This window comes from Crocodylus siamensis, chromosome 1 (genome assembly GCF_052110815.1).
Source record: "Crocodylus siamensis isolate JL-2025a chromosome 1, ASM5211081v1, whole genome shotgun sequence".
Classification (NCBI taxonomy): Eukaryota; Metazoa; Chordata; order Crocodylia; family Crocodylidae; genus Crocodylus; species Crocodylus siamensis.
In genome coordinates this window covers 416,379,426-416,392,034 of record NC_143395.1, presented here as the reverse complement: position 1 = coordinate 416,392,034, position 12,609 = coordinate 416,379,426, and the positions used below count along the sequence as shown (strand labels likewise).

Genomic DNA, 12,609 nt, shown 5'->3' with positions numbered 1-12,609 from the left:
GCAATCAATTCACCTCCCAGTCGTCTTTTGGGAAATCTGAACAGCTTACGCTTTCTGAGACTCCCTCTTCCAAGTATCTCCTCTGCCCCGGATTGCTCTCATGCCTCTTCCCTGCACCGTCTCCAAAATGTCCAGCATCTCTTTTAAACCGTGGACACCAGAACTGCACGCAGGACTCCATCGTCACCCCCCGAGCCCCTGCGATACCAACGCCTCTGCCGGGTCCTAGGTTAAAGCACCTGCTTTGGTAATGCACTGTCATCTGGACCTGAAGACAAAGGCACAAAGAGCAGCGAGGAGGAAGATGACCCATCCCACCATTTGCATTAAAGGTTTTCCAAGGGACTCGAGCAAGTTGAGAACAAGATCACGTAGGTGCCTAAGCAGACTCGGGTGTTGAACTCAGGGACAGGACCTGGCCCCGAAGGGTTTCTGACCCTTGCAGGCTGGGTTTCCCAACTCACGCAGGTGGCACCCAGGGGAGCCAGGCCCTCCCTACGACCAGGGTCCCTGCCCCAGAAAGCTGCTGTATGGGACCCCCGTATTACTTCATTTTTTCCAGCATCGACCTGACCCCTCAGCACTTCCACCCAACCGGCCCCTCCTGCAGACTTTTCCCAGCTCCCTCTTGGCTACGAGCCACATTGGCCCTTGAGTCTCCCACCTGCTGGGATACCGGACCTGCCTTTTACCTCCTGCTTGCCCTTCCCGGCAGGTCGTGCTGCACCTATGGTCATGGCAGCCAAGCCCAGGACAGGGTAGGGTCCCTCTGGGCCCATCCCCTTTCACCAACTCCAGTGATATTTCCGATTGCACTGCCCTGGTGTTTCCTCGGACCTTGCTATTTGCCCCCTGCCCAGACTACGCTGCCAGAGGCAGGCGGGGGCTGAGCCCAACATGGTGGTCAGTGCAGGGAAGAACAACAAGGCTGCAATGCTAGCCTAGTTTGTACAAACTGCATTTGTGTTAAGAGGGGTATGTGTGTGGAGGGGGCGCAGCTGGAGAAGTGGAGAACAGGGGTGAGATCCCAGTGCTGCGAGGATGCTTGGCCCCGACTGCTTTCATGACCTTGAAGAAATCTGTTTCACCATCTGTGAACTGGTGATAATACAGCTGCCCCATCCGCAAAGCAAGGTGGGGACCTCTCATGCATGCATGCTGAAGTCTCCGGGGGCCCAGAGGACCCTGGACCGGGCACAAGTGAGTGATGCTAGAACACAAGGATTATTGTTACAACCCATCCAAGGAGTGGACATGGGGCTGTCTGCTCCCTGCAGCCCCTCTGTCTACCCCCAAAGTCTTGGCTGCTTCTCCTAAAGGTCCCAGTATGAGGGTCCCTGTTAACATTTGCTCTGAGGGGCTGGGCTAAGAAACATCTCCTTAAACCCAGCACAGGCAGCAGGTACAGGATGTCTTGCCTGCAATCTCTTGACACTATGATAGAGCCGCAGAAACTCCCGTACCTGCTCTGCCACTGCACCCGGGTGTCATGGGACGGTAAAGGGCCTGTTTGCAATTCAAATGGACCAGCAAAGTTCAGTTCTCTAGACAAGCTCCCCTGCCCTGCAATCATCAGTTCACATGCAGAGACAAGGCTCATGGAAAGACTCACTGCTCCAGCAGCAGCCTGGCCTAGTCCCACTTGCAGATCCTTCACCATGAAGAATTGCTAAGATAATGACCAGTCCATGCATAATTTGGAAAGAGCCCTGACAACGTAAATTTAATACTGGACAACACTGCAAAGAAGAGGAGGCAGGGAGCAGAGTTCATTGCTCCTCACCTCCTGGCTATCCTCAAGCACCGGGGTATATCTGGGGTTGGAGGGATCTAGAGCAACAGGGACAGAGAAGAAATCCACATCTGGATCCGTATGCTCCTAAAGTCCAGCACCTGGGATCTTCCCAAAGTCCACCACTGGCAAAACTGACTACCCAGTAACAGCCCTATATCATCTCTCTTTCTCCCACACTTCTTCCAGGGAGACACCCACGATGGGAAGACCAGCTCTCCCAGTCTCCTCCAGGCAAACATACTGCTCCGATTAGCACTGAGACCGGCCTTGCTCCCTTCCACCCTGGGAACGGACTGCAGCACTAGATCAAAAGCAGCCCCAAACATCTGAGGTCAGGTGCGCTGGCAAGGCAGAAGTGTCAGCTCCCCACCCCGTCGAGGAACAGCTCAGTCCCTTTCTCTGACCTTTAAGGCTTCCAGACACGCTTCAGCCCACACTCAGCTCGGCCGCCAGTCACTTTGTCCCTGCGCCCGCCCGCACTATATGTTCCACTTGCTTCAATAAGTCACCACCAAAAACCCTGATCAGTTTTTTCCTCCCTCGAAATGTTTCCAAGTCTCTCAAGGAGAACCTAAGTTATAGGGCTAGATTTAAACCCCTTTCCTCCAGCTGAAGATCCAGACTATGCTTATGAACTAGGAGACCATCAAGCATGCTCCAGCCAGCAGCCTTATGAGCCACCACGATGCCGATGCATTTCAAACAGCGCGTGAGATTTAATCGTTGTGTCCACCGGGAATGAGTTACTCAGCACAGGGCCAAATCTTAACCCCCGTCTTTATCCTGCAGGAGCATTTCGGAGGCCCTGTTCGAGCCTTATGGTGCGCAAGGCCTGCACCAGAGACGGACTGTGCCTTGCTGAGCTTACAATAAAAGTCTGCTGGGGTGAAAAGCAAAGGGGAGCTGCGAAGGGAGGCGAGTGAAACCCAACAACACGGGTCATACATCCCCAGGAGTGGGAGGAATGGGGGCCTTTTAAACCCTCAGTGCATATTAAGCAAACAAAACTCCAAGCCTCCGCCCAAAAACCATTAAAAGAAATGCCCAGAGACGTGACGGGGCAAACACAATAGGGAGAGAGAACAGTTGTTACCAATTTAGTAGATAGCTTACGCTCTGGTGAACACGGCATTCAGCTCCAGTACACAAACCCTGCCAAGGCAATTCCCCCCTTCCACCTCCGAAAGAGAGAGGAAAAAGGGCCCGCGAGCCTTTGCTTGGCAAAAAGTGACATGAGCCAGACGGCAGCGCTAGCCACAGCAGCGCTTTCCGATTAAAGGACCAGGGAGAAAGGCCGCTGCCCCCTGTGCAGCCTTAGCCAACTAAACTGCAGTCGCGCCGCGCTTGCTGCTCTGCTCGCTCGACTCAAAGCACTGCCACCGAGATGTCCCAGAGCCCCACTAACAGGAGCCAAACGATTGCAAAAAGATTGCAGCTTTTCTCCCAATCCGCCAAAGCCGACTGGGAAAAAAAACACCAAAACCCTCACCCATGCAACACGAAAACCAGAATGCTTCCAGCAAACCAGATATCTTAATCTACGCCCTATTTAACAAGATCAAAGGGGTATTTCACAGAACACTGCACACGGACACAGCTCTCAACCAGCAAGGCAGCCCGGGCACACGTGCTTTGCAGCTAGGACACAACCGCCCTGAAAACCAACTTGCGTTTTGGCAACGGCGCTTTGTTACGAACAGGCAGCAAACATCCCCCTCCCTCCCCGGCTCTCTCCGATTTCGCTACCCGGGAAATCGCTGCAAAGCGCTCGTTCCTTTCTGAAGTCGCTCCGTGATCACACACAATCAACGAGCTGCAATAACCATACCAGAAAGTTAGAGGAATCTCACCTTTAGCCAAAAATATATATTATATAGAGCTGTGTTTGTTCCCATTAAACAGATTCCCACATGCAGGAATACCAGGAGATAGCTATTTTTTTTTTAAAAAAACCCCATCAACTTGCTCTTACAGCCGACGGGCAGAACGTCAGGAATTATAAAGAAAAGAAAAGACGATATCAGCCCCCTACCGAGGAAAAGGCAACTTTTGTTCAACGTTGCAGGCATAAAAGCATCTAGAGCCGGCCAAGAGAATAACAGTTTATGGAGACCTTATATAGCATCCCAGAGAGAGAAAACAGGAAGAGTGAATCTGAAGGCAAGAAAGCGTCTTCCGACTGGATGGGGCCAAGCCCAGCAGCCTTCGACTCAGGCGGGGGCTGGTCCTAATTTGGACGCCGACCCCAATGGGAGTCTGCCCTCACATGAAGGCTTGATCCATGGTGTATTAAGTTTCTGCCAAAATTTGGTAGGGGCGAGATTCTGATCTGATCTCCCCGGAGTAACTTCACGGAAGTCAACGGAGTTGCTCCCAATGACCAAGAGCATTCATGACAGCCGAATTTGGCCCCAGCCAGTGGACCCAGAGTCCAGGGAAGACAAGGTCTTCCATGATCTCTGGACTGGGCCACAAGAAGAACACCTTAGACAGACTTACCACTTGGGGCTTGGTCCTGGCACCACCGGAGCCGAGGTCCTCCTGCTGCTTCGGACATCGCAGCAGCTTGGGCTCCGACGTCGTCGGCGTCGCTGGCGACGATCTGGGCAAATCCACAGGGCTAGCGGAAGTCGAGTCCCCAGAGCTGAGGTTCAGCATGTACTGCTTGGTAACATCCTCCAAGGAAGGCGCTTGGAGCACGGGGTAGGCCTTGACGGGGAGCCGGGACGGCTCTGGTGTGGTGATGCGCACACTGTGGCCGAGCGTCGCAGGCGGGTCCGGGGCCGAAATGGGGACGAAGGCGGAAGGCTCGCTCGTGTGCCGGACGTGCTTGGAGGCCAGCCGGGACCTGCCGACGGCGGCGGGACCGGGGCCCGAGGCCGGCGTCTGGTTGTTTTCCAGGTGGGTCACCCGGTTGTTGCGCTTCTTGGAGCTGCGCCGGAGGACCCGGGGGGACAGGACTTCCGCGAGCTTGGGGTCAAAACTGTAGCCCTGGCCGGCCTCCCCTACGGCGCCGGCTCCCAGCTGCGCCGGTAGGACGTGTTCGGACTGAGCGCGCAGCCTCCCGGCCTCCGGGGCCAGCTCCTCCAGCTCCCTCGCCTCGTCCCGCTGCTCGGAGAGGATGGGCTCGCTGCTGGAAGGCGGGATGGTCTGGTCCAGCTCGCTGATGGGCTCGCCGGGGCCCTCAAAGCCAGCGCTGGCCAGGTCCCCGCGGCGGCTGGGGTCGCTGAAAGACTTCTTCTTGATGGTCTTGCCGTTCCCCTTCTCGTCGATCACCTTGTCCATGGCGCCGGGCTGGCTCACAATGTTCTGGATGACCCGGCTGTAGTCTTTGACGCCGTCGCTGCACACGGACAGGTCGCTGGCGGCACTCCCCGTGCACTCCGACCGAGCGATGGCCGAGGCCTCCGGCATGCCGGCCTTGGCGCTGAGGGACCCCAGCAGATTGCTGTCCATGGAGAAGCTCTGGGCCTCCTCTGCGATTGAGCACCTGCGGTGCGGCATGGGGTCACTCAAGGACCTGTAGGTCTCGCCGCCGGCCTCCCCATTGCTCCCGTTGCTGGATTCGGACCCGCTGTTACCCACCGAGGGAAACTTCCTTCGGCGCCGCAGGGTGCTCGGGGTGGAAGGGGCCTCCGAGGATGCTTGCGCCACGGCTCTGCCGTCAAGGGCGTCGTCGACAGCGGGGCCCTCGTGATTCGCTGTGGCGGCGTGCGCCGGCAGAGGTCCCTCTTTGCCGCCGGCTCCGGCTCGGAGGGGTCTGCCTTCCGCTTGGCCAACGCCCGGCAGTTTCCAAGCCGCCACCATGCGATCGAGGTCCCGGTAGGCAGCGCTGGCGGGGCCCGCTTCCGGCTCCGTCACGATGCCTTCGTCTGTCATGCTGGACTCGCGCCCCGAGAGCTCCTCCGCGGACTCCCCGCCGGCGAGGCTCCCCTCAGGCCCCGCGCCCCCTCGGGCGCCCGCCGCAAGGCCGTCGTCGTGCTGGGAGCCGATCCGGCGGATCTTCTCAAACACCTGCCGCGCCTCCTGGACGTACTGGTCCTGGACGACCACCGTGGGGCCGGCGTCGCCGTCCGGGGCCGCGCCGGCGAGGAGCGGCGAGGAGCGGCCCGGCTGCGCGCGGCGCGGGCCCAGCTTCTCCGAGCAGGTGAAGGACTTGGCGCGGCGCAGCGTGGCCGTCAGGTCCTTGAGCGTGGGGCGCGGGCCCGCCGCCGGGGCCCCCCGCCTGCGCCCCCGCGGCTCGGCCGCCTCGGCCCGCGGGAGCCCCAGCAGCGCGGCGGCGTCGGCGGCGATGTCGGGGTTGGACACGGCTTTCCGGTGCGCGCGGGCGCGGGCGGGCGCCTCGGGCCCGGGCGCGAAGGGCGGCAGGCTCACCTTGGCCACGCGCGACACGGGCGGGAAGGGCGAGGCGGCGGGCGGCGGCGAGGCGCGGTCGGGCCCCTTCCTGCGGCGGCGCCGCCGGCCCGGCCGCTCCTCGGGGGGCTCCGCGCCGTCCCCGAAGAGGCGGCGCATGGCGGGCACGCTCGGCCACGGCCCCGCCGCCTCCGGCCCCGCCGCGCCCGCCGCCGCCGCCTCCCGCGCCGGCCCCGCGAACCGCGCCGACAGCTGCCGCACCCACGCGCCCGCCCGCGGCGCCCCCGCCGGCGCGGGCAGCCGCGGGGCCGGCGCGGAGCTGCCCGCCGCCGCCGCCTCCCCCTCCTCCGCCATCGCGGGCTGCGCCGCCCGGCCCCGCCCCGCCCCGCGCCGCGCCCCGCCCCCGGGGGCGGTGCCCGCTCCCTGCGCGGCCCCCCGAGGCGGGGGTCCGCGGGCCGGAGCGGGGCCCGCCCTGCCCTTCCGGCTCCCCCGTCTCTTTCTGTGCCCCCTGCCCTTTCCTCGCCCCCTTGACGCCCCGGCCGGCTCCCCCTCGCCCAGCCCGCACGCGGCTCCCCCGCCCCGCGAGCCGTCACCTCGGCCCCCGCAGCAGAAGCGCCCCGAGCTCCCCCCGGGCAGCTCTTGGCCCCGCTGCTCCCCCACTGCTGGGTGTCTCCGGCCGCCACCTTCCCCGCTGCGCCGCGGGAAGAGACCGGGGTGGCTCTGCACAGGGTTTCATCCTTCTTCGGGGCTGGGAGGGACGCAGGAGGGGGGAAGAGCGATGCCGCCGTGGCCCCAAAATGGTGCGAGAGGCCAGGGGCGCTCCGGGTGCATAGTTGTTAGGGCCTGGCAGGGACCCCGCCTGAACGGGGAGGGGGGGATCGGGAGGTACGGAGCAACGCTGCCATGCCCCCAAAACGATGCGAGAGGCAAGGGCCGCCTTGGGTGATCCCACCGTGTCGTTGGCAGAAAGTTGGACGAGCTTTTGAACGTGAGGCGTTATCTGCGCTCCTGCATCCCCGCCCGCTGGCAGCTCGGGCTTCAGCCTGATGCAACCCCGTGGGCAGACGTAGGATGTTGAAAAGAGGGGTGCAGGCGGCGTGGGGCATCATCGCATACAAGAGGACGCCTATTTGCCTCCGGTTCAAAAGAAGCCAGAAGCTTTACCAATACGTTAAGGGTCTCGTGCTGATTCAGTTTAAGATTGAAGCGAACGTGGATAAACTGGATTGGAACAGGTTTTGTTTTGCTCCGTCGTATACTGCCTATAAAACACACGACCAATTTGGTGAAAATTATGGGAAGCGGGCGCTTCGTTCGTCCTGCGGTCACTGCAATGACAAATTATGTCCTAGGGAAGCAGGGCTGGAGGGTCGTCTAGTCCCACCCCCCCGAGGCTGGATCCTCCGTCTCCAAACCACCCCCTACAATCCCGAATCTGCACTGTACACAAGATACCGGCAACGCTGACACCACACAACGCAAACCCCGCACCCGAACCCGCCACGGGTCGAGCAGGGGAACCGTGGCAGCCGACATCCTGCTTCGAAGAAACGCAAGTTCCCTTCGGGCTCGGGCTTCCCCTGGAAGTGGCACGGGGCTTTCTCGTCTGTGACGGAGATGCTGAGAGACCAGATTTGGAAAGGGAAGAAGCAGGGAGGCAGTGGGGAACCACAGAGGCCTTCCAGGTCACGAGAGGTGCAAGGCAAGACGAGGCCAGCGGTCGAGGAGCTGAGTGCGGAGGGGAATAATAGGAGGAAATGCCCCTGCTACAGCCTCCGGTGGCATATAAGGGCTGTGAACGTCATGGAGAAAACACCCCCCTCCGTGAAGGGGATGCCCCCCCCGGGGCAGTGCAGTTCCCCACGGGAACAGCACAGGGCCTGCAGCTGAGCAAGGCTGCCTGGACTTAGACCACCCCATGGGTGCAAGGGCCAAGGCCAGCCCAAAGCCACCTCGGCTGCCCTTTCTCCTGGCTGTGGTGTCCTCCTTGCCTCCTCTCCGTGGTGCAGCACAGGGGCCAGGAGCTGGGCTGGGGGAAAGGTGGGGGATGAGGGGGAAAGAGGGCAAGTCTCCAAGGCAAAGAAGGGGGAGAAGAAAAGTTCCCCCTCACTGTAGAAGGCAGGGCACGAGGCAGTGGGTTTACACCAAACCTGCTCCCTGTCAGATCAGGGGGCGGTGGAAGAAGCTACCCAGGGAAGTGGCGCAATCCCCTTCCCTGGAGGTTTCCAAGCAGAGGCAGGACCAGGGACTCTCTCGGCTGGGGTAGGAACAGCAACTCCTAGCTCTGTGCAGGGGGCTGGGCTAGACAAGCCTTGAGCTCCCTGCCAACCTTACGATCCTACCTCTCTGCAGTGCTGCCACTGTCACTGCTGGTAGAGTTGATCTGCGAGGAGCCGAGCCGCGTATGGATCTGAAAGCACGCGGCACGCATGCAGTCAGGTCCTACGATGAACGGTGCCAGGCCATTGCACTGACGCCTTCTCTGCCCGCCCCAGCCTGGAGCAACTGTGCCTGCTGCCCGGTCTTCCTAGGGCTGGACCAGCCACGCTGAGCTGACCGCTGCTCCCACGTGCAGCCAAGGCGGCTGGGACGATTGCTTTCGGGGATGGGCTCACTAGCCCACCCGCCTGAGTCTCCCTACCTACCCACACAAACGAGCTGTGACACTGCATCCCCCCTCGAGGCCAGCTTCTCTGCCTCTGCAAACAGCCAAGATATGGTGAAACCCTTTGGTCAGAGGACAATACCTCCACCGGACAGAACTGCAGAGCCTTGTGCTGCACATGCCTTTGTACAGCTATGGGGCATGTTTCGGCGGGAGCTGCCCACCCCTTCTTATCAGGGCCATTTCGGGGACAGGATCGTAACCAGACTTCCTGCCCGCTGGCACACTCGGTGCCTGGGTGGTAGTGGCAGTCTACAGGGTGATACAGCAAACCAAGTCCCCCTCGGGCCGTGGGGAGCAGCAGTGAGAGAGCAGGAGTTGGTTAAGCCCATCCCGTCTGCGTTGCCACAGGGGGAGAGTTGTGAGCATGGGCAGCCCTGGTCATTCATTTCCCCGGGAGCTGCATTGCTCGGGCATGGGAGAGAGGGGCCACGACGCCAGGCCCTGCAGATGCCCAGAGGGTTTGCTGGGGGCATAGAGGGATGAGCCGCTCTGTGCATATCTTCCCGCACTTAGCTCCATGAAAGGATCCCTGCAGATCCACCTCCCCCGCGATCCCTTCCCACCTGCCACAGGGGAGCGTAAGGACCCTGCGCCCTTGACCCTGCCGTAACAGGATCCCAGCCTGGTTGCACTGGCAGCTGCTTTGTTTGCTCAGCCCTCCATCTCCCCTGCTCAGCTCACAGAAATTCCCCTTGGCTTAGCTGCCCCAGCATGCAAAGCCACCAGTCGAGCAGGTCTCCTTAGTACCAGCTGCATCCCCCACCGCATCTAAGGCCGGGCCTTGGCGATGCTAGGTGCTGTACATACCTGTGGCCGGACATAGCTCTGGCTCCAAGCTCAGCTTTGTCCTCATCCTTCCAGCTCCTAGAGGACAGCCCCAGGGCTGCATTTGGTGGCCCTACCACCCTGGCTTGGGCTGTGCGGTGGGTACCACGTGTTACTTGGAAAGGTGCTTGGGCAGGCAGAGGCGATGGTCTTCATTCCCAGAACGCTTACATGCCCCTAGTGCAGGGCCTGGGTGAAGATGGCCCAGGGGACAAGCCTGGGCAGAGGCCAGGTGGCTGCCCATCACACTGTTCCCTCCGACTTCGATGCTATCTGTGTGTTTAAGCTGGTTTTGGGGATAGTAGCTCTGCAAAGGTCTCTTTCCAAATCTGGGTGTGCTGTGCCCTCTACCGGACACAGGGAAGAATGACCCTGTGCTAACAGGCCACTCCACTCCTTCTTCCCAGCCCAGGGATCGTTTTGGTGGGGACCGACTGCTTTTTCAGGGTCACTTACCCCACGGCTTCTTGCAAAGTCAGAGATGATTGTAACATGCGCATTGATGCAAGCAGGCAGGCGTGTGGTGAGTGGGTGTCGGGACTGCTGGGTCTGCAACTCGGACACTGAGACGTTGGAAACCGCACTCCTCCAGCCGGTCTCCTGCCTAAAAACAACTCCCTTGTTTCATGGACTCTCAGACTTGACTAGCTGTAGGACGCTAATCTCCTTGCTGTGTCACAGCTGAACAGATAAAGCGGTTTACACTGAGCAAGGCGATCAGAGCAGTCACCGTCCTTCTCACTTTCTCCTCCCCTCTCCTGTATGGTGGAAGCCTCTTCTGGGAGAAGTTCATTATGAAGATTTTGCTTCTCAAAACCTGCAAACAACCCGGCCGTGGGTTCTGTGATTTAGTTTCACATTAACTAGTCGAAGGCATCAGGGGAGAAAACTCCATGGAAAGTCAGGCCTGCCGGGAAGGGCTACGGTGCTTGTTCATCTCCAGCTTGCTTCTAATCAATCACTGCCTCGCCAGGAGCCAAGCAATCATGTCCCGTGCTGCCTATAGACTCCTTGACGCCTTCCAAAGAGGGCTTGTGCTGGCACTTCCTTGGGAGCCAATGATCCAGCCTAGCCAGGCAAGTTCCCAGGGCAAGTGATGAGAGCAGCCTGCTCGAGTCCAGGTGGCCATGTAGCCACGAAAACTTCCTCATTCCCTGCTCCTAACAATAGCACGTGGAAAATCATGAGCAGCCACCCAGGCCCCGTTCGTCCTGCACTGGCAGCACCAAGGCTTGTGTCATGTTAGGTAGCCTGCAACCTCCAGGCAGTGACACTCAGCCATACCAGGGTGGCTTTTGGTCCAGCCATTCGGGGCCAGAGCACAGACTTTGCACGAGGCAGGTAACGGGGTGTCTTGCTATAGATTCCCTTCCCTGTGGCCAAGGGGTTTCTAGATGTTACAAGTCGACCCCTCACCTTTCAGCACTCACCTGTTGTAGCCGAGGTGCTTCTTCTATCCAGCATGCTTGAAAATGCATCTCCCTGCAAGGTGTCTTCACCTTCCTCAAAGGCCGGAGCTAAAGCTGAGGGGGTTTAACTAGGGGGTGTTGATGCTGTGCTGGTGCTAGAAACCCAGCTGTTCCTGGCTTGGGAAGTCTTGCCCTTCCACTCAGAGTCAGGCCTGTTGAAGATTTGGGGCCCTGCCTAAGATATTCTCCGCTGATAGGCACCAGCTACACGGGCGGTGCCCTTGCCTGCCCTGCTTTTCCCGGTGGCAGCTGGAAGCCGGTCTTTCTGTTGCTTGCTGGAAGCTGTGCCTTGCAGGTCTGCGGGACAGTCTGAGGTGGTGATTTGGGGTGGTACCTTGGGTCAGTGGCTGCCTGTGAGCGCAAGCGACTGGACTCCAGAAAGCCCTTTCCAGCCTGATGTCCCTGGCGTGTTCCCTGCGGGCTGGGTGAGACCCGTGAGCTGTGGCACGTCCCGTTTTTTCCAGGGTAGTTCCTTTCTGATCCTGTCGTCTGCCTTCTCCAGCCCCCACAGCCCACCTGCCTCCCACAGCCCAGCTACCTATTGACCCTCCCCACCCTCATGCACAGCCCCACGGGTGACCCCTCATTTCCTCTTGCCGGGCAGGCTGCAGAGCTCCCAGAGCTGGCTGCACAGGACGGAGAGATGAGGGGGAGAAGCAGTGTTGCTTGCATGGTGCTGTCCCAGGGCTAACTGCCCTTGCTTCCCAGCACAGCAGGGCTGGATTAAAACAGCTGTGTGGGTCACCCAGGGCACCTTCATGGCTCACTGTTTGGGAACCATCATGGTCCCAGGGAATGGGCTGGGTCTGGAGGTCAGTGGTGGAAGGAGGCAGCTTCTACCTCCCAACCCCTGGCCCAGGCCAAACCACCGTGGCTGGACCTGTGACCTGGCGCTTTCCAGAAGGGAGAGAGGAACTCAGTCCCTGTCCCAGAAAACCCCTGCTCCAAGAGGACAAACCAAAGGGCTGGGGCCACAGCATTCAGCGCTAAAAGCACAAATGAGGGAAGATCTCCATTAGCGACAGCAGTGTAAGGCTTACGCCCCTCTCTGATGTGCGGTGTGCCATGTGCAGAGGTTGTCCATGACACTTGTGGCCGCCCTTGCTTTACAGGATCTTGAATGCACTAGGATGAGGTTGCCCGGGTGCAGGCTGGCTCAGGTCCTGGCAGCTGCCCACTGTCTGGATAGAGGTTGGTGAAGGGCTTACTAACATGTGAGGAGAGTTAGTTTGCTCTCCTAGCCAACTTGGATGAAAACGTTCTTCCTCCTCACCCTCATCCCCAGCCCAAGACCAAGGCACCTAGAGAGAGAAGCAGGGATGGGCGTCAGCTTGGGAAGCCAACTAGAGACCTGGCCGGTGGGGGTCATAGCTGCTGTATGAGCTGTACCAAGCGCTGTTGCAAGGCTGCTGAAGCAGCAGCCTGACTTGGAGGGGAAAGTGGATGAACCAGAGGCCTGTGGGGGAAACACAGCAGCAATTCAGCCCCTGCAGAAAAGA

General features: G+C 59.8%; 1 protein-coding gene across 1 annotated transcript in view; it reads right to left on the bottom strand.

The window, feature by feature from the left end:
* ARHGEF17 (Rho guanine nucleotide exchange factor 17) overlaps window positions 1-8,579 on the bottom strand; it is a 191,592-nt gene extending 183,013 nt beyond the window's left edge. The window contains exons 1-3 of the mRNA XM_090054560.1: window positions 8,491-8,579; window positions 7,640-7,768; window positions 4,295-6,839 (exon numbers count right to left, since the gene is read on the bottom strand). Of these exons, the coding sequence (XP_089910686.1) occupies window positions 4,295-6,839; window positions 7,640-7,768; window positions 8,491-8,579 (2,763 nt within the window). The remainder of the gene's footprint in view (window positions 1-4,294; window positions 6,840-7,639; window positions 7,769-8,490) is intronic.
* Between the last annotated feature and the right edge of the window lie 4,030 nt (window positions 8,580-12,609).